The sequence below is a fragment of the Cololabis saira genome, chromosome 20 (assembly GCF_033807715.1).
Source record: "Cololabis saira isolate AMF1-May2022 chromosome 20, fColSai1.1, whole genome shotgun sequence".
NCBI classification, from domain to species: domain Eukaryota; kingdom Metazoa; phylum Chordata; class Actinopteri; order Beloniformes; family Belonidae; genus Cololabis; species Cololabis saira.
Genome location: NC_084606.1, coordinates 30,733,243 through 30,754,468, shown reverse-complemented (window position 1 = coordinate 30,754,468; position 21,226 = coordinate 30,733,243). Strand labels below are relative to the sequence as shown.

Genomic DNA, 21,226 nt, shown 5'->3' with positions numbered 1-21,226 from the left:
AATTCAATTTTATTTATATAACATCTATTACAACACAAGTTGTCTCTCAGCGCTTTCCAGAGACCCAGAACATTACCCCCGAGCAATTGTTACATAAACAATGGCAGGTAAAAACTCCCTTTAGGAGGGAAGAAACCTTGAGCAGGACCTGGCTCATGGGGGGCTGGGCAGAGCAGGAAGAGGGAGAGCAGACGGATGATGCTTTCTTGATTACAGCTGCAATTAAATCCATGACTGGAGCCAGTGGGAGTTTAACATTTGAGCTGGTTCAGTGTGTTGGTGGGACTGGTTTTTAGTCGTTTAACATGTACCAGACTGTTAAGCAGCCATTTGCTGCTAATTAGCTGGCAACAGATATCTGTTGCTTTGGAATAAATAAATAAATAAAAGCAACTTTCCCAAAAAATGTCCCTGTTCCTCCTCATCACTGATGGAAACAGCGGCTCAGCTCAGCAGGGATCTCCGGTGAGCTCAATCCTGTTCCTGTGCTATATTTATTCATCGACTGTTTGTTTTCTGCTTCCTGGAACTACAACTTGCTGCTGCTGAGATGATAGAGGGGTAACATAACAGAATTAAATTATCACGTTAGTCGTAATATGAGTAACTCCCTCAATTAGCTAGATTGGGGGAGTGGGACTAATGTTGTTCTATAAGATCGGTTCTGGTCGATGTTTTGTGAAAATCACTGGAATCAATTACACTGTAATGAAAAATGACTCTCACCCTATACAACCCCTTGTGACTCCTATTGATGGCGTATTATCATGCTACTCATGGCTACGGGTGCTTCAGGAGGAAATTGGCAGGGTTAGATGACGGGGAAGTTGAACATGCTCTGCACTCCTCCCGAACAAGGTCTCCTTTCTGATTGAAGTGACCACCTAAGTCGTTTTAATCAACCCGTGGTAAAAACAAAAAAGGACAACACAATCACCTCTGCCATCTCCGTCTTTTGATGGCACTCCACTCCCTATTCTTGTTGATGACCTTTTGTGCTCTCACCACAGACAGCAAGTCTCATTAATTATGTCCAGACTTAGATCTTTGATGGATTTAATCTTGTATATTACGAGCCAGCGACCCCGAAATGCAAATGGCCCACAAGCTGCTTACTGAACAGCAGCCCCCCCCCCCCGTCTTCCTTTGCCTTTTTGCAAATTAGGTGCTGCATGAAAATCTGAATATCATCAGGCTAAATGAGCCTAATGCAAAGCAGCAACTTATCAAGACAAACGATCTGTCAGTCTGCACAGCAAATTGCATCATAAATAATCACACGCCATTGTTTTTGAGGGATATAAAGGGGAATAACAAATCCTCTAACTTGTCAACCGCATTAAGGAGATACTTTCCTTGATGGAGTGTAAAAATGCAGAGCACACTGGTATTTTGCTTAAACATTTGCCAAACAATTATTCTTTTGAAACACTGTGGCTATAAAATGTTTATTGGAGATCTTCTCTGCAGATTTCCACAATGATTTTTGATCTTCTCCAATTTCTGTGTAGCAACTTCAATATTACATCAATTTATAGTTTCATTGCTGTAAACGCTGCACCTCAAGATTTTCAACAAATCAACTTACCACCGCCCTTACCATTTAAATTATTAAAACCAGGGTTTGTCCCTGACAGCACTGAAGTCCACTGGTCCACGTCATCTGCTAGCGACTGTGCTCTACTGAGAATAGATCTGTTCACCAGGGTGGTCTGCAGCTCCACTAATATCCCAGCAAGTCTGGTTCATTAGGGAGACAGAAAAGATCACAGCTCTTTAAATGTCCTGAAATCAATTCTGAGCCATTCTGAAAACATCTGTGGGTCATCTCAGTGTATTTTGCCGTAGACGACAGAAAAGCGAACATGCCAGTGCATACATGGAGTTGTTGAAGTTATTGACTTGGCCCGGCGTCTCCCCTGGAGTTGGATAGTTCAAACAAGGGTTGTCGATGTTACACATCATACCTTGGAGCCAGGGCAGCACGCCAGCAGATGGCAAGGCTTTATTTGGGTAGTGACCTTAGGGGGGAAAAAAAGAAAACAAAGAAAGAGAGGATTTCTTATTCTCATACCCAGCAGAAGTGACATTACAGTGCAATCAGATTGCTTTGTATTTAAATATATGGTTTAAGTACATTATGGATGGATGAAACTTGGCTTGTGCTTACATTGGCCTTTGTATGTTGGTTTATTGGTGGACCTCACCCACACCAGTATAAAGAAGAGAAACAGAGGCCACAGCACCTCCACAACCAGCCGCACCTGCACAAAAGACAACAGCGAATCATTTGAATAATTTACTTATGAAATACATCTTTGGAAAATATTGTGGCTAAAATAATTTGCTTGAAATCAACACTGCAGTCTAAATCAGTCATACAGTCAAAGCAGAGCTAAACAAACACACACCGGGCTTTTGAAAATGTGTTTTTTTTTTCTTAAAAAAAAAAAAAGCCAAGACAGCATGAGCAACACAGGATAGTGCAGGATAGTTTGAAATTGTCTTTCTCACTTGCTGAACTCGTGTCATTGTCTCATCTGGTAGTTAAAGATAAGAACAGCAGCCAGATTGCTCGTCTTATCTAGATTATGAACGGGCAGATGCCGAGAAATAACTAAACACATAGCCCTTCCTTAAACACCAGCATGTTACTTTAACACTGTTATTTTGAATGCTTTACATCTGTAAATGCTTTAAAAGAGTTGCAAGATGCATTTATTCCCACTGTACAGAATCAGTCAATGTTCAACTATATTTCTAAATAGGGTCAAACTCAAATTACTTGAAATTTAGCTTTAAACCACACACTCCTATCATAGTCCCATTATTGCACGCAATATTTCAGCTTTAATCACTGACTAATCTCCTGCTTACGAGCAGCGGTACATTTCCCTGTCAGTGTTTTTACAATGTAGATAAAAAATACCATTTTCCATGTATTTTGATTTTACTCTTGCCATAAATTGAAGCACAAGATTGAAAGAGTGGTCCCTAAACATAGGCTATCACACACTCCTTATCGTCTCCTCGCCACACTCAATCCTCTGTTGGATGAAGAGTGTCAAACACTTCCCTGCGTTAACACAACCACTTCTTGCCTTTGTGCAGGCAGTGGCGACGTGTCAGAATTCTGTTTTAGCCCCAGGGAACAGCTGAATGGGGTAAAAAAAAACATTGAAAAACAAAACTTTACTTCCTCCTTGCACCAGACACAGCACATGTTCTGTCTAAGACAAAATCACTAAAAGTATTTAGCAGGATGGGGATACAGATGCGACAATCAAAGTACAGCCTAATTGTACTCATATTTATAACAACAATAGGTAGTCAACGACATAAATTATTTGTTATAAGGGAAAACGGTAGTAGTTGTGGCTTCTTACAGCCCTGTGATAGCGACCCTTCTGATATCAGTGTGTGTGGAGATAGTGTGCATTACTGAACAAACAGCAGCAGGGTGTGGTAAGCACTTCATCCTGCTTGTGACCTAAGTGGACTTTGTCTTTTGACTTTGTGGGAAACAACTTTTTTTTCACTGTTTATAATCATTTTTCTGGTAGTTTCTTCTCTTGGCTGACTGACATCACGTGATAGTTGGAGCTGTCCATCGCTGCTCATCTCTTTTAGTTACCTGCAACTTGGCTTCATTTTCTTGAGAAATAGAATTGATTAGATCCCACAGAAAGTCACAGAAAACTGTTTACCTTTTCCACCTCAACTTGTTCTATGCAGAATGGAAGGAGTGTTTTCCCCATTTCTTTTCCATATTCATATTTATAGCTAAACGAATCTGCAGTGGGGATTTTTACAAATATTTTCATATTGCACATTAGGATATGCACATTAGGTATTAACTCATGTGCACATATTGCAGAACAGACATTTAATTGGAGGCTGTAAATCAAAATAAAAACTATTTCACTGTTTACAGGTTTTTTGATGTAGTTTAATGTTTCAAAATAAAAGGAATATTGTATGAATGTGAGTTTTAATGTTTTACATAAAGAAAACACAACAGTCTGTGATAATCTTCAAATATATGTATGACAGATATGTATAGCACCTGTTTGTGTCATAAACACGCATATATATATATATATATATATATATATATATATATATATATATTGCAATGTCAGTATCAGATTTTTACTGCATGATTATTGTAGGCAAAAAAGATAATGACAACAGCATTATCGTAATAGCGTTTGAATGTGCAATGTGCTGTCAGTGCATGTGCATGTGGACGTTTTATTGTCATGATTTATTTTTTCATAATATAGCAGTTAGCATAATTTTCAGTATGTTGTGACACCCTTTGAGTTGTCATTGTCAAACCTCCCTTTAATATAAATGCTATACATGGCTTTTAAAATATATTGTGATATAGCATTTTCTTATGTTTCAGCTAATTTAGCATGCACCGCACCGTGGCAGCAGTTTTCAGCAGAATCAAATAACACTGAAACAGTACAGCAGCTCATTCTTCCTTCACTCTTCTCCATCTGAGGCTTTACACGGCCCCGCATCTCGCCACGCCACCTTCAATCCCAGCGCCACATTCATTCTCCGAGCTCTTGCTGCTCGCCTCGGCTGACCTGCTCTGCCCGCACACTCATCTCCCTGAACATCTCTGGTGGAGTGACCTGCTTAGAGGAATCAGCAGCCGGGCGATCTCTCCTAATCTGGCACATTACATGTTCAGACATGGTATCTGATGACACACCTTCACCCAAATCATAGGCGATGACATCTGTTCCTGTCTTGACGACTCAAGGGCAGATGGAATGGGATGTTAGGCAGATTAGTGATGTTCAATTGTAAATTTTGATGATAAAAATGTACCCCCCCCCCCCCCCCCCCCCCCCAAAAAAAAAAGAAAATCACTTTCTCAGTGTCTTGCTCTCCAGGCATTTACCATCGGACACCAAAGTCTCTATGAACAGATCATCTATCCGTATGAAATTATGTGAAATACTGGACCATAAAATCTGTTTCATGCCTGTTATAAAATCTTAAAATGCTTGGTGAAGCATTCATATAATTGGTCATTAACCTCCACAAGCCCTTCAGATGCACCATTGTCCTTCCAAACTGCCAGTGGTTTTGTATAATCACAATATTTCACGTTGATATTGGCAAAATATTTCACCATCTATTCACAAAACCACCAGCATTTGCATATGCATTCTTGCAGGAGAGCAATCATTTTCCTTACAAAGGGATAGCACCCTGCTTTTTCTGCTAGCTGATAAATTGGCTCACAACTACTATCGTAAGTACAAAGTAGCAAAATTGCAAATGAATCGGTTATCCCAACAAAATGTGAACTCTCAATTATTTTTGTTAATGCAGGAGTTTCTTTTGTTCTGCTCAGCCAACAGAAACACTGTTGCGCTTCAACTCCCTAAGAAAATAAGTGGGTGGGTGTGAGTCCCATCATCACTGCGAGGAACATGCTACAGCCCTGTGGAACAGCAGTTTCCGTCTCAAACATGACTCATAAGGCTCACTGGATGCCTTGCCTACTCATTTGGACCCTTGAAAAGATAAAGTTACCCAAGTGCAGCTCTTAGGTAACTTAATCTTTCCACAGCTTGAGACGCGTGGGTGAAATCATTAGTCTCAATAGACCGGCATAACTTTGGTTGATCAGGCCTGGTTTATGTGTCATGGGACTTGCGTCTTTTCTAAAGATTCTGTGTTAGGTTTGCATGCATATAAAGACAAGAGCGCAATTAATGTTTTAAAATCAAACATATAAAGCAGCTTTTTGGGGTTTTTGCTTGTGGAGATACAAGGAACACATCAAATTTGCATCAGCAGAGTTTGTCATTTCACTTGCAGCACTTATGCAGTTAAAGTGTAATGGTGTTTTCAGCGAAAGGTTTAAAAAAAAAAAAAAACTTGAATTATCTGGTAACATTTTTGCAAAGTAGTGGCTGTTCTTCTGTCTGTCCATTTCCAGTGAGTTAAAGACCGACACTGCTTGAGGTAAAATACAGTGTGACATGAAAGCGCACAAGAAACAGATCACCAAAAATTGAAGGTGACACTTTGAATTGGTTGGGATTAAGATAAGATTGTTCTTGTTCTCTAGAGGGAGAGTTAAAGGCGGCTTACTTCTATAGGAGACAATTTTTGTAATAAATCCCCCCTATTACCTCTCCCTCCTATGAATAACTTAGCTGTCCTTGATAACACAACCCTGGGACCGTGTCCTCAATCTCCCTCCTTTGCTGACCGGTTTTGGCAGATATATATAAATATATATGTTCATTTCCAAAAAGGGAGACTGGTGACCACAAGTGTACCTTTTGTCTTTTCCGGAGAGTGAAGTTCTTCCACAAGAGTAGGGTGAACTGCGCCAGGAGACCCATTACTGCTTATCCTGGCAATATCCTGCCAAAGCGTCGCTATGGCAACTGGCCCACTTAATAAACCCTGGAGGGAATAAAAGGCAGAGTTTGGTTTTAATACAGACGAGCAATGCATCTTGGGGGAGAGCCGCTAATCACTCACTTCCCCAGGCCTGGGGGCTTACGGTGCAGCACCTGTTCAAATAATTATTATCACCTACATTCAGCAAATCTCAGGACAGAACAATGTCTCAGCATGTGGAGGTTACACTGTTTGGCTCCACGGTATAAGCATCTTTGTCAAAGACCGTATCTGCCACATAAAACTATGACATCAAAACCAAAATCTTTCTTTTCTTTTTACCACTGTCCTAAAAATCTATTAATCGGCCTTTTTTAGACTGTACAGAGCAATGAAAGTAAACTAAAAAGCACGGGGAACTCCATCACTTTTCATGCAGACTGAAGCTTGCTGTAAAATATTTATTATATATTTTACTGGCTACTCAACCCTTATTACACAGATAATAAACAAATAGGCCTGCTGTGCTATTTTTATGCATCTACATCAAGAATGACCTTTATTAAATCTCCACAAGTGACAGTCTTCCCACTGACTATGGTTACTTTATTAGCTCATAGGAAGGTACCGTTCAGTCACGGGAATCTTGCCTCTGAGCCACCTGTGCAGTATGTCGTTTGTTAATTATATGTATTCTACTAAAAAGCACATACTCAAGCTATTACGACACAGATTTAAAAAAAAATTAATGCATTTTCACTAACACAATATTAACTCTTAATTCCTTGTTCATAACTCATAAAAAGATGTATACGAGCACGATGAAGGACAAAAAAGACCAACGTCGTACAAGAGTATAACGCAGAAAAAAAATCATACATATTGACTGCATGTCAAAGAGATGAAAATTATTGTAGTTGAAATAAACACATATTGTGTCCAAGGGCAGAAACTCAAATCCATAATATATTAAATAACGTTCTTTTATCCAATGTGAATGAATTGGAAAAGGTAAGAAAGCTCATTTTACTGATCCAATTTTTTCTGCCATTTGTTACCCAGCACAGTTTTTGTCCCTTGTGATTATGTTGTTATTATCACTTTCCTCCACTAGCTGGCCGATTCAAGAGTACACTGCATAAAAAACTAAAGAAAAACTAAACAAACATTGCTCCAGCTAATAATTGAAGGGGTACAGCTTGTGCCTGTGCTAATGAATGCTGGGGAGGGTGGGGGGGTCAGGGGGGTTCTGAGTGTTGTTTTGCTGTTTTAAACCTTAATAAATATTATGTTGTGCCAAAATTGCACACCCTGTCCTTTAGTCACTTAGTAGATAGGTAAAGTGTATCAAGTTCATCATAAATTTGTTTATCAAATATTTAACTCTTTCATAAAACAAAATTTAGGAAACTGCTCTTAGAAACTGCTCTTCTAACTCTTTAATGCCTGACATGAAATAACACCAAAAAGAAATAAATTGAATAGAAAAATTCTTACAATTTAGTTTTTGTCAACGTCTAAATAATTATTTTTCCTATCATTATGAATACATTAGGTACATTTATGTATTTTGTATTCATTTTTTTACTTTTTGATAATGTGGGTGGCAGAGCGGTCTCAGAAATTCACGTATCAAATATAAAACCTCCAGCCTTACAGGGTTAAGCTGAAGCATGAATGAATGAACTAAAGAATATCATTAAAAACACATGCAACGGCTCTTGAAGAAGTTATACTTAATCATGACTTTTGACTCAACGTCATTCTGTTTCAAACTGTGTGATTTTATTTGGTGTACCGACTTATCTAGAGCAGTTTGTTAGGGATTTTTTTTAACCTTTTTGAGGAAAGGCATATTTTTCAGAATAAAACAACCTTGTAGCAAACCATCACAAGGTAATTTTTTCTTATGATCCATTCATTTTAATCAGGTGTCCAGTAGAAGAGATTCATCACATGGAGGAAAGTGTCCTGGAGGACCTGGAATGTTGAACACTGATTTAGAGGTCGACTGATATGTGACCATTCACGGCTGATTTTGATTATAGGAAATACGTAGCTCGGAGTAGGTGAACCAATCAATCTGTCAGGCTCTTATAATTATCTTTGCTGCGTTTTTTTAGTTCTTTTTCTTTCCACTCTTAAAGGAATTTGTAAATATGTGCAGACAACTGCACAGGACACACCAACCCGACTTGGGTCAACAACTGCCACTGATTATCGGGTTGGTGTCTCGGCCTTTAGGTGTTGGGAAATAGACCAGTTCCCAAAGTGTGTCTATATTGTTTGTTTGATTGTTTTTTGTTAAACCTTTGTGTGTTTGAGGCCTGTTACTTTTAAGTTTAGAGCATGTGAACAAGGTAAATCAGGTTGGGACTGGGGCAGACTTTCTCGCCCAAGGGCAGCCCTGACAAATGCACCACATCTTTTAACGCTCCATTTCCTCTTCCTGTAGAGGTCCCATCTTCTCTCTTTGTTTACATTATTTAATGCTTCTTCGTGGATGTTTTATTTACTGTCAAAGGGAAGTCTGTACTACTTCACTTCAAAACATCCCAAAATAAGAGATCTAATTAGCTAAAAAAAAGTTTGAGTGCTGAAGGACATTCAATAATCTACAGCACGATATTGAAGAGATGGCTGTGCAACCAAGAACCTCCTCACTAACACCCTGTTTTATTCATGCAGGTGCCAGCTGAACCGAATCATGCCAAAGCTGCTCTAGTCCATCCTTTTAAATTCAACATGTACAAGAGGCTGTGAAAGAACAAAACCCTGTTTACGTCTTTCATAGTGGTTTTTCTTGCAGTGTTCCTGTCATTGCTTGCTTTGTCTATCCAATAAAGGGGATAGTTATGGAATCGCAGAAGGGAGAAACAGCCTTGGTCGTTACATAAAGGCCGAGTACACGCACGAACACTCGGCTACATCAAATTCTTGGATAATTGAGTATGTGCTGCATTTGCTTGCACAGCTTTCAAGCCTCATCTTTTGAAACATGTAACGCACAAAAAAGGAACAGCTTGGTACCACCTCCACTCTGAAATCATTTCAAGCATGAAGGGTAAACAACATCTCCAAGAATACACTCAAGCCATGTGTCAAAAATGTGTACGTCAGTATCTGAAAGAGGAAAAAAAAAAAAAGATTATTCTCCAACATATGGTATGCAAGTGGGTGAGAGTCGTAGAAAGGGACTGGCTCAAGGACTCATTTCCGATTCTGCATCTGAACAGCAGATAAAAGATAAAGAGATATGATTGTGTTGTATTGCAAAACACAATGAACACAGACCTCTGGAGAACAAAAGCCAGGCAGTGTGAAGTTGTTGAGATCATCATTTTAAGCAACAACTTGGAGCAAAGAGAATAATGCAATAGTTTCTTTTTGCCACTTTTTCGGATTAGTTTTTCAAAAAAACGGACATCGGGCACTGGCATCAGCGCTTTGCTGTGTCATTAGTTTCAAAGAAATCCCAGAGAAAAGGATGGGACAGAGGGATAGAGAGTGGTGCTATATAAACAGAGAGCCAACCACTGAGAAAATATAAGTGCTGATGCATGCCTGGCATTTGGGGACCGAGGATGGCGAAGTACATTATTTGAGCCTCCAGGATAGACGAAAGAGAAAACTGATATTTTTCATACAGTGTGAGAGCAGAGGACAGTAGAAAATGACTGAAAACATCGCTGATAAGGGGGGGTCGCTGTGGGCCTCTGAAGGGTCTAATAGTACACTTGCTCCTTTGTTCGATTCGTCTTTTTTCCTCTGTCAATCTCCATCTACTTTTATAGCTCTATCTGAAGCTGTACTCCAGTTCTGACACGGCAAGTCCAACAAAGTTTTCATGTCTTTTCTGTTATTGTAAGCGATGATGTAGCTCAAGACGAGCTCAAGGTTTCTTCTTATTAATAGATTTTTTCCTCCATTGAGTGCATGTTTAGGAATTATGTTGCTGGGCTGTTTTATTTTTTGTTTCTTAAATTGCTGTTGAACTACATTAAATTGTAATGGTTTGGATTCCAAATGGACTACAATTAGCGTGTTTACTTTCTCTGTAAAGTGCCTTGAGATTGCATTCGTTTTGGATTGTCATTAGACAAACAACCTGAAAATTTAAACGAAATTGATCGCAAAGGCCAAATAAACTTTATTAGAGGAGCTGAAATGTTTTGGAGCTTGCTTTTGCAGAATTTCTGGTTATGAAGAAAAAAAACACAGTAGCACATTTAAAAAAAGAAAAAAAGAAAACTATCTTACTCAGTCCAATTGAGAATTTGAAACCTTATTGTATTCTATCATCTTTATTTGTCCCCAAAATATGTCTCAATGGTTACTCTCACTTTGTTCTCTGTATCGTCAAACTGCATCTATTTGTAAAGCACATTTTATGTACAAGCAGAGACGCTGCTAGGGATTTTGGGCCCCATGAAAAGAATCTTTACAGGGCCCCCCCAACACAGCAGCGAAACCTTTTGATGCTATTCTACATATATGTGCGCCTCCAATGCGGCAATACCTGGATGTGCATCAATCTGTCATATGATGGAAACGCATTCATTATATAGTATTTCCTATAATATAACTATTTGTAATAGCACCAGTAATTTGGAGTCACCAACATGTAAACTTCACTAATTCATACCTGTCAAGTTTTGGATTTTCCGCCGCTGTTCCACCAGCTCAACAGAGGTCCAGTATCTTACATTTTAAGACAGATTTATGAGAAATCTAAAATATCTACTGCCGACCACTTATAAACTACAATTATGTACTCAGAATCTGATAGTTCTACCTTTGTTGACACTGAAATGCTGTGGACGTTCCTATGTATGTAATTCCTATAATAGAACCTCAATGAAAACATAAAAGTGAATTAAAGCACATTTATTTATTTTAAATAATTTTCCGTTTAAATACACGCATCGATTGTCTTCAAGTGAAACATTTACATTTTCTTTTAACTTGTCATTGTCACTCATGTGGCTCTCTGGCGCCGCCCTGGTGGCGCTGACGGACATCGGTCCTTCCCCCGTGAGAGACACTAACATCGCAGTTAAGAATCTTTTGGACAGCGTTACTCTGCCCCATCCTGCTCCTCTTTAGGGAAGTGAATTCGGTTTCCCATTTTTTAGAGATATTTACACAAAGTCTTCGCTTTTTTAGCAGAAATGTCTTCTTTCTCGTTACATCCATCCATCTATCTCTGATTTGTTCCCGTTGTCGCCACTAACCTCGCAAGAACTGCCACCCGGACTACAGCAGGTGGCAGATCTCGCGAGGTTAGTGACAATTCAGTTTGCAGTTTAAAATTGATTATATTATAAAACGGGAAATTTACTGGAAAATACGGATACGGGGGGCCGGTTGTTTCCCGGCCAAAACGGGAAACTTGACAGGTATGCTCTAATTCAGGGGTGTCAAACTCCTTTTGCTTGGCGGGTCGGATTTGACCAATTTTTTTCTCGCGGGCCGCACGCTCAAAATAACAAAAACGGTGCAAACATTTTTTTTTTTACTATTGTTATCTAATCCAATATCGGTTTAGTTAATTTTAAAGGAAATATGCACTTTGTTTACACTCTAATTATGTAAAATATATTTCTTCAGGATCTTTTCTTGAATTTTCTCGTTTTTTTTTCAAATTATGTAAGATACTTTTAATATCATTTTACAAAGATAAACAGAAACAAGTAGGTTTTTTTTATATTTCGCTTTTTTATAGGAAATTTAATTAAAAGCAAAATCTTTCTTATTACATCCGAGTGTTTCTTTGTGATTTAGAGATTTTTCCAGTACAATTAAGTGTATTTATTTTTAAAGATTGGCGCGGATATTTACGCCAGTGTGCCGAAAAAGTCAGCACTTCTCTTTTAACCGTTTTACTTTGACACTATCCTCGTATTCAAAACTGAAATTCTCCGAATAGAATAATTCTATCATCTTTTTTAGCCGTGATATTTTTCCTGCGAAAATATATAATAGTAGTCAGTTAATAAAAATAAACGACCGTCTACAAAGAAATAAAATCGGCAAATGCATTCTAGAAAACTAAAAAAATGTCGAAAACTGCTCTATTTGTGGAATAACGATGGATTTGTAGAAGAAATATATTATCGGATATGATGCGATTCATGGCAATTATTTATGCCTTCCTTTTTAGTAAATTAACATTTCGTTTTTTTGCGTTGGAAACTTCTCGCAGGTCGCATAAAAATCTCTCTCGGGCCCACGGGCCGCACATTTGACACCCCTTTGGACTGAGAGCAGTCACCCCAGTCTGATTTTCTCCCCTGTTCTTACTGCACGTCTTATATTAAAATTTTTAAGAGGGTTTATGCTTTATAAGCCATTAAAATTGTTTAAAATTACTTTAATTTCATTAATTTTAATTAATCTTTACCATAACAGATTCACCTTTGTATTGTTTTGAGACTGTAGTAAAGTGTATTATTATTCTGATCATGATTATGACTTGACCACACAGCTCTCACCTCTTCCTCATGTGGGGCTGACAGACAGCTGCTGCTGCTGCTCACAAAAATCCTTTTGACAGAGGGGAAGTCAGCTATTATTGAATAATAACAGTTTGATAAATGTTTGGCTGGATTCATTATTTAACTAATATAACAGTAAAATGTAAAAATACAGTTTTCTTGAGCTAACATGGTGAGAAAAGTGCACTAGGTAACCACAGACAGAGAAAGACGAAGTTAATATTAAGTAACTTTCCACCACAACTAAAAAACCCACCTTTTTTTCAGGTGAAAACTGGGTGACATACTGTCGACCCTTTCAACTCCTTCGCCTCTCTTAATTTCTTTTCTTTTTTGACTGCCTTATTTTCACGGCATAGTAACGCCTCCGCCTCGTTGCCCGCCGTGGCGTCGTCTGTAACAAACCGCTGAACGCCTGTATCATCTAGATGGACTGAACCATTTACATAAATAGAGGGGGGAGACGGGGCTCCCTGCCGGCGTTGATGTTCCCAAAACAAATAAAGTTATGGTTACCAGGACATTTGAAAATAAAACATTAGTCATTATATGTTACTTAATAACTTAGTGTCATTATTTTTTCTGTATTATCATTTCATCATCATTAGGGGCCTCTCTGGGACCCCCTCAGTCATCCTTTACCCCCCGTTTTTGGCGCCCTAGTGTACAAGACAATTCAAAGTGCTTAACATGTTGTTTTTTTTTTTTAAGTATTACTATGTAAGAGTTTAAAAGCGGAGTTAAAGACAGACAGATACAGTATAAGAAGTGCAGCAGTAAATAAAAAGGTTTTCAGCCTTGACTTAAAGCAAATTAAAGTTTCAACAGCCCTGATGCATTCTGGGAGTTTGTTCCACGTGTGATGAGCATAATAGAATACCGGTAGCTAGATTTTAACTGACGAATAGATGAGATTGTCTGGACCTTATCAAGTAAATTTATTTAAAGTCACAAATTTAAACATGATTACGAGTATGTGTTGTTTTTTTTTGTTTTTTGTTTTTTTTCAGTGACAGCTGCATTTTAGGCTACAGTATCAAATGGTTAGCTGTCATTACTGAGCACTTTCAATTAACTTGACTTTTAAGCTGTTAATAAAGACTCAACAGAGCACAATCATTCTTATTTTAATACCACTGTGGCTGTATCAGAATACTTTATTGATCCCGTGGGGAAATTGTTCTTTTGTGGACAGCCTGGAAAAGCACAGTGCAAAGCTAAGTTAAGCTCAGCAGCCAGAAGCATGCTGCCTTCACCCCAGTTGAAGGCTACACCCCAGGACCATTCCAGGATGCTTCTGGCCTGCTGCTGACTGAACCTTACTGCAGGTTTCAGTGGATCCCAACTGTGGGTCGGAGACCAGCGGTGCGTCCGAAATGCCATACTAAACAGTATATACTCAAAAAGTATACTTTAGTTCGGCAAACCTTTGAGCAAATATCAGTAGTATGCATTAATTCGGACGTACTACTCAGAGCCACACGACACTTCCTGCCGTTGGGAGGGGGAGTTGTTACCATGGTAACTACTCCTGTCACAGCAGCAGTAGCAGCACCGCTCCGCTCTTTACCGTTTATCCTGGCACAAACAAGATGACACTATATAATATTGTTATATATGAATATTATAATATTAATATTATTATACTTAATATTATACTTATGACATATACGTATCTGCGCAGCACTTAGCAACCAAACACCACTGCATTGCATTGTGGGAAAATTCTGCTTAGCTAGTGTCCATCAATCCACACTAATAAATTTCTCTGAAATGAGTATGGATAGCGCATACTATTGTGTACGTAGCCTACTAATGTTTCGGAAGCACTAAAAAATCTCACTTGTTTTTGCTACTCATTAAAGTATGGGATTTCGGACGCAGCCCAAGTATCCTGAGATGATGATGAGAGTGACCATGGAGCTTGATTGCGCTACCCATCCTTGTTTCAGCTCCAGCACTATTCATTTTCAGATGTTTTGGTAGCAACAACTGAGATTAGGATGGATGGACAGATTCAACTAGAATGACTGTAAGGTTATGTTAGTTAGAACTATAGGTTAGCACAATAGTAATAATAATAATGATGACTGGGATTTATATAGCACTCTTCTAGGCACCTAGAGCGCTTTACAGAAATCATTATTCATTCATACACATTCTCTCTGGTGGTGGTAAGCTACATTTGTAGCCACAGCTGCCCTGGGGCAGACTGACGGAAGCATGACCATATCGCGCCTAACGGCCCCTCCGACCACCACCAACATTCATACACATTCAAACACATTCACACGGGGTAGAACGGGATTCGAACCGCCGACCTTCCGATCATTGGACGACCCGCTCTACCACCTGAGCTACTGCCGCCCCTGGTGAAAGGAAATCTTGCTAGTTTCACCCACCTACCCATTTTTGGATTAACCACTGTGGGCTGGAGTCAGCTCCTGCCAATATGCCATCTCCAGGGGTCAATAAGTTGGACTTTACACCGACTTGTCGGCAATCTGTCAGCACCATCTTGAATAGTTTGTCCATTTGTTTTTTTTATAGTCTGTGAGTAAAATTTTCCGGCAAGATGACTCAGTCATTTGTCTTAAAGTTTAACTTGTTGTGAACATCACTTGCTGTTTACTTTCACTGAGACTCACTATTTGGTAAGATTTGCGTTCATGGTAGGTTCAGACATTAAAAACCAACTGGTAAGCTTTAGTAAAGCATGTTTGAAACACGTTAGAAATCTTATTCCGGTCTCACTTGTCAGCTAACAAACTCCACCCCAAGCCATTTGCCAAAAGAAACAAAATATGGTGCAATGCAAATTCTTTATGCAAGATGAAAATGTTGTTCCCATCTGCACATACACATTTTTCTTTTGTTTTGTGCCATTTTCATCATTTATAATAAGACAAGGCTGTTTGATCAGGCACACCTAATTTGGCTTTTATTAATCCTATGCATTCTTGCAGTAAATCCTGACACCATGAAGGTAATTTTGTGGAAAAACAATTCTACTAAATGCAAATGGATTTTGGAGACTTAGGTGAATGATGTCATTGAAATATATGACTTTATTCTTCTTCTTTTATTTGCCCATGCAACTCCTGAAAAACAAACAGACTTTTGAATATAGCAACCTTTAAAAATATTTCAGGAGCAACAAAACACTGTAGCCTTCACAAAGGTTGGATTTATTGCCCTGTTGCTGCATATGTTTCAGAAAGTCTGCAATATACCCAAAACTTTCTTTTTTCATATCAGCTTAACGTCTCAGCATTATCACTTCACATCACCTCCAGTACAGCCAACTTTTTTCCCGATTTCCTTTCACATAATCCAGTCAGAGTCTTTCCTGCCTGAATGGCTTGGTCAGCACATTTCCTGTGCGACAACAGATCATCTACACGGATGGAAGTTGGCACATTAGGCCTTCACCTTTTAGCCTATAAACAGCCACGTCCTTCAGCTATGCAGTGCTGCTGGCCAGAAGAACCAAGAGTTTCAATCCACCCCCGCTCCCACCAGCATAATCATAATCACCAGCCTGTGGCAGTGCGAGAATCTCCTTTGTATCGCTGCATTGCTTCCACTGCAGTACTGAACCTTAAGCTATCGGCACACTATTCTCCCTTAGGCAGGTCTTATACCTGTGCCAGTTTTGCCAAGCTGTCAAAAAGTGAGTATTTACTGACCCCAAGATAGGACTTAATTTCTTATTTGGAGCCACACACTGAATTGTCAGCAAGGTATTTACTTCTTATATACAAAGAGTCCTTTTTTTTTTTCTTTTGCGGGAGGTTGATAATGACCCAACTACCCACAATCTTGCACACATATAAAGTTTAAAAAGATAACTTAGTAATTCCCTGCACATCTAGAAAAATATGAAATTGTCATGGTCAGCGTTCTCTTGGGTTAGTATCTTTATTATGCAGCATTACATTTAAAATAATAAATGAATTCAGCTTGTAAAATGTTTTCATGGTAGGATTATTCCAGTGCCAAAGTAATTCCAGTGTTCTGATTTAAAACTCAAGAGTGTCCTCATCACCAAACTACACGCATTCATTTGCTCAATAGACTGACGAGGGCACGGAGCCTTAATTACTTATTTGGTTTGAGAAATTAGGTAATGCTCGAGAGGACAATGTCCCAAAAGGATGCTATTGCACCCCGGTGTCAGCAAGCTTCACAAAGCTGAACTGATGTAAGTTTTGAAAATAACAAATAAATTACTCAGTGTGGGGGATTTTTTTTTTTTTTTAAAGACCGGGAGAAAAGCGTGCATTTTACTAAAAAAATATTCTAAATACAAATCAGATTTCCTCAGCCATTTCATCATTCCCATCTAAATCTTCCTTAATAACAGTGGTCCAGCACATTTATAATCTCCCAAATACTAAGTTTCATATAGAAAAAAGACAGAACATTTCTATACTGCTATTTTTATTAAATATTCAACCTGTTTGTTTTCTTTAAATAAAAGAATTCAGATAATTCTGCTTTAATTATGTGCTTGAAAAAATTTGTTTCACACCAAATCTCATATCTAACTGAAAGGTTTACTTTTTCAATGAAGGGTATAGTAATTTGGAGTTAAATATAAAACATTTTCCACCTGGGATCACCTGCTATTCTGTCACCTGAACAAATACAGACATGACATACAGTATACAGTATGTAAGACATGCTGTTTTATCCCTATAATGCCAGATTTATCATATTTGATATATAAAATCCTGAGACCTTTATGCCTCTGCCATAATAACGTTTTTTTTACATGATAAAAACAAAATAAGATTCATATTATTAATACTAAAAATGAAATATATAAAAATATCTAATACATTTAAAATTATTTAAATAATATCATTTTTAAATGAGTAAAGACATAAATTAGGGATGTTTTTAATTTTAATATTTAAAAGACACTTCAAATAAAAACTTTTTTTTCTTTGTATCATTTTTGTATCATGTCAAGCATTAAAGACTTTAGGCCAGAAAAATGGAAAAATGTGAAGAAAAAAAAGGACTCAATCCACAGACAGCTCCCTTCAAAGTCAGTAAAAAGGGAATTCTTTGGCTTTTAACATTTACAGAGTCTGCACTCTTGAGTCACATGAAAGGTAAATCGTAATAGAGAATCAGCTAAACCAGTTATCATCATTAAAAAATATTACTAAAACGTTCACACAGACAATTCATCATGCAAATGGCACATTCAAGACAGTCAGAAAACAGTCAAAAAAAGAGTTTAGGAACACTGAACTCGTCACACGTTCAATAGTTGTAACCATATTGACGCAGTGGCAGTAGCGAGACGCTCCTTTGTTTTTGGCTGAAAAAAGAATGGTGGTTTTTCTTTAGCATTAGCATTGGCCCAACGCAGTATCTCAATAAAAGGGGAGAATGAACACTGACTCGTATGAGCCTGATCTCCAGTCAATTTCCCTAATTTCATATATATATATATATATATATATATATATATATATATATATATATATATATATATTTTTTTTTTTTTTTTAACTTTGATTAGTTGTATTAGTGCCGTTGCCTTATCTGAGACATTTGACAAAATTACATGCGGGTAATGGAAAAAATAAATCACCATCATCATAATGACAAAAATAACATATTACATGTATGTATTATAGTACTTTAGGGTACCAAGCTGGACAGAATCTGTATTCCCTTTCCATAAGAATAAATGATACATTAAAATCAAATGTTTTGTTTCACTCACACCTCAGGTCATGTTTAATTATTCCAGTTAATATTCAAAGTTGCCTATTCCTCATCTTCAACTATAGAGATACATATTCTAGCAAATTGGACTTCATAGTTTGACAGAATTTTTAGCTCTTGGCAAGAAACGTCTAATTACAGACAAAAGACTTCAAAGCATAAAAGACATGCATTTTCCTTTAATCTCTTCTCCTTCTGCCGTTAAAAAACACAATTTTGTTTTTTTGATAACATCATGCTGTCCATTTTAATGGGATAGAGAGAGAAATAATCATTTTCAGGGCATGTATTCCCATACTGCCTACATGTCGTTTTCTCTCTCTGGAAAAGTGTGAACATATACCTTGAAAATGTTTGAAAAGTGCTTAAATTTGACCTGGGAAAGAGTGTGTATTCACATGAATTACAGTGAGAGAGTAAAGCCGTGGTAAATTTACAGTGAGACAGTTCTGACAAGTACTTAGTTTTGAAGAGGTAATATTTCTAATCCCTGGTGACTGTGCTACATGAAGCATAACTGTCCATTAACCATGGCTACTAATCAGTAATTCATTAGTGATTAATAAAACTGATGAATTCATGATTTGGATATAAATTATACGGCGCAAAGGTACATGCAGTGTGTCACTACCTGTTTCAGTTGCAGACAGTCTGCAGTCCGGGAGGATCCAGGTAAATCATTAGCATGGGAATTGTGTTTCACAACAAGGGTTAAAGTTCACAAAGCTGTTTGCCGTTCTTACACAGCAAACACACTTGTGGAATATAAGCATATCTAGAGTGAATTTCCTGAAACACTAAAATCAAACACAGACAAAAGGAAAACAAATCAGTAGCTCCCAGCAGCTGTTATTGGATAACACAGGTACAAATTATGTTTTTTCCTTTCACAACTCCCTCATTTTAACTCAGCTACCCTGGAGTTCATCTTATCAAATGCTTTCTAATGATATACACCCAAAGCAGTCGATTTGATCCAGCACCGTCAAAGACAGGAGGAGGAAAGCAGATGAGTGTGCAAATACCACGGGCCGAGGCTGGAGCTGGCCTCAGGAGTCGAGAGTAAAGCTACAAACAAACAACAGACTGAAGACAGCTCCACAGGAGGCTTGGCAACAAAACACGTGTCCTGTTAGAGCAAACAAACTGTCAAAAACAACTTACCTCAGAGCTGTGTGGTCCTCACCCATCAGCACATCTCAGAGCCCGAGGATGCACTGGAGCAGATTTACCTGCCGGCTCTTATGACTCAACAGAAAAAAGTAAGCTCCTCTCTTTCTTTCTCACTCCCTGCAGGCCTCTCATTGTCACTCTCCTCTTTTACCCAGAGTCATAAAATATGCAAATGACCTCTGCTGAGCCTGACGTAGTGACTGTAGCCACAGTAATATGCAAGCCCAGAAACAGGCAGGCGGTGTATCTTACACAGCGAGTTCCCAGAAGCCGAGCCCCATGGCAGAGAACATACACCAGCTTCTCCAGGTCTCGTCTAAGTTACCCGACGAAGCAAGAAGGGTAAACATGAGCACTGCCCTACATCTAGTCTCAGAGGGCTTCACAGTGTACTCTGAGATTTACTCACCTGTGTGTGAAAATGAATATATATATATATTTTTTTTTAATAAAAATAGCCAGAAAGGTTACAGACCAGATGGGACCATGAGCAGAACATTTGTTTGCTGAGCGATGAGGCCAAGCTGCAAATGTTGATGATGTTGTTGATGTTCAACTGAATGTGTCACATGGGGGTGAGCAGCTAAGTGCATTGACAGTAGGATTTTATAGCGACTATATAATTTGGTAACAAGGGAACTAAGAGTTTATTATTCTAGGTGATAAAGAATAATACCAAAGGTGCACTGGGAGGATATAATTATGCAGATGAGAGGGGTGTTTACTAAAGGGCTAGACAGGAAATAAATAAAGAAGCTTCACACTGGATTATTTTTCTGTTCTCATTTGAAAAATGTCACCCGTACATTTTTTCTTTTGTTTAACTCCAAAGCTTAATTAAGGCCTTCTGAGGCCAAGTATTGTTTTTTGAGGATTTAGAGCAGATTTTATGCCCTTCTTTCAAGAGATTACGCAATTTCTTGAGTTCTTAATAAGACCTCTGTTTCATGGTTTGGAGTAGCGCAGAGATGCTCTGTTAAACCGTGTCTTTAAATCTTTGTTTATAGCAGATGATATCAGGGGGTACATTGAGCCACTTATCTCCACCTCCTCATCTAAGGAGTAAAACTGTTTTGAGATCAGTTGTGCTGACATACAAGCTTATATTTGGACACATATTACAATCAATTCCCCCTTAAAGCATATCACACAATATGGGTAATTATGTCTTTTTAAACCCTATACTATAAGAAAACTCCCACACACGTTCTTCTCACCAGACTAGTGTTTTATTGGGCCAACGTTTCGGTCATCGACCTTTCTCAAGGCATCAAAAAGGTCGATGACCGAAACGTTGGTCCAATAAAACACTAGTCTGGTGAGAAGAACGTGTGCGGGAGTTTTCTTTTTTTAAATTGATTGCAGCTTTCCTCCTCCGACGCACCTTTCTGCATAACCGGTGTGCAAAAAGTTTCTACTTTGGA

The 21,226-nt window shown here is 38.3% G+C and overlaps 1 protein-coding gene across 1 annotated transcript in view; it reads right to left on the bottom strand.

The window, feature by feature from the left end:
• Positions 1-19,918, bottom strand: part of LOC133420618 (phospholipid-transporting ATPase ABCA1-like) — a 278,328-nt gene extending 258,410 nt beyond the window's left edge. Inside the window, exons 1-5 of the mRNA XM_061710356.1 lie at positions 19,794-19,918; positions 6,318-6,447; positions 2,171-2,264; positions 1,880-2,021; positions 1,601-1,740 (exon numbers count right to left, since the gene is read on the bottom strand). Of these exons, the coding sequence (XP_061566340.1) occupies positions 1,601-1,740; positions 1,880-2,021; positions 2,171-2,264; positions 6,318-6,383 (442 nt within the window). The 5' untranslated portion in view covers positions 6,384-6,447; positions 19,794-19,918. The remainder of the gene's footprint in view (positions 1-1,600; positions 1,741-1,879; positions 2,022-2,170; positions 2,265-6,317; positions 6,448-19,793) is intronic.
• Positions 19,919-21,226: the final 1,308 nt, after the last annotated feature.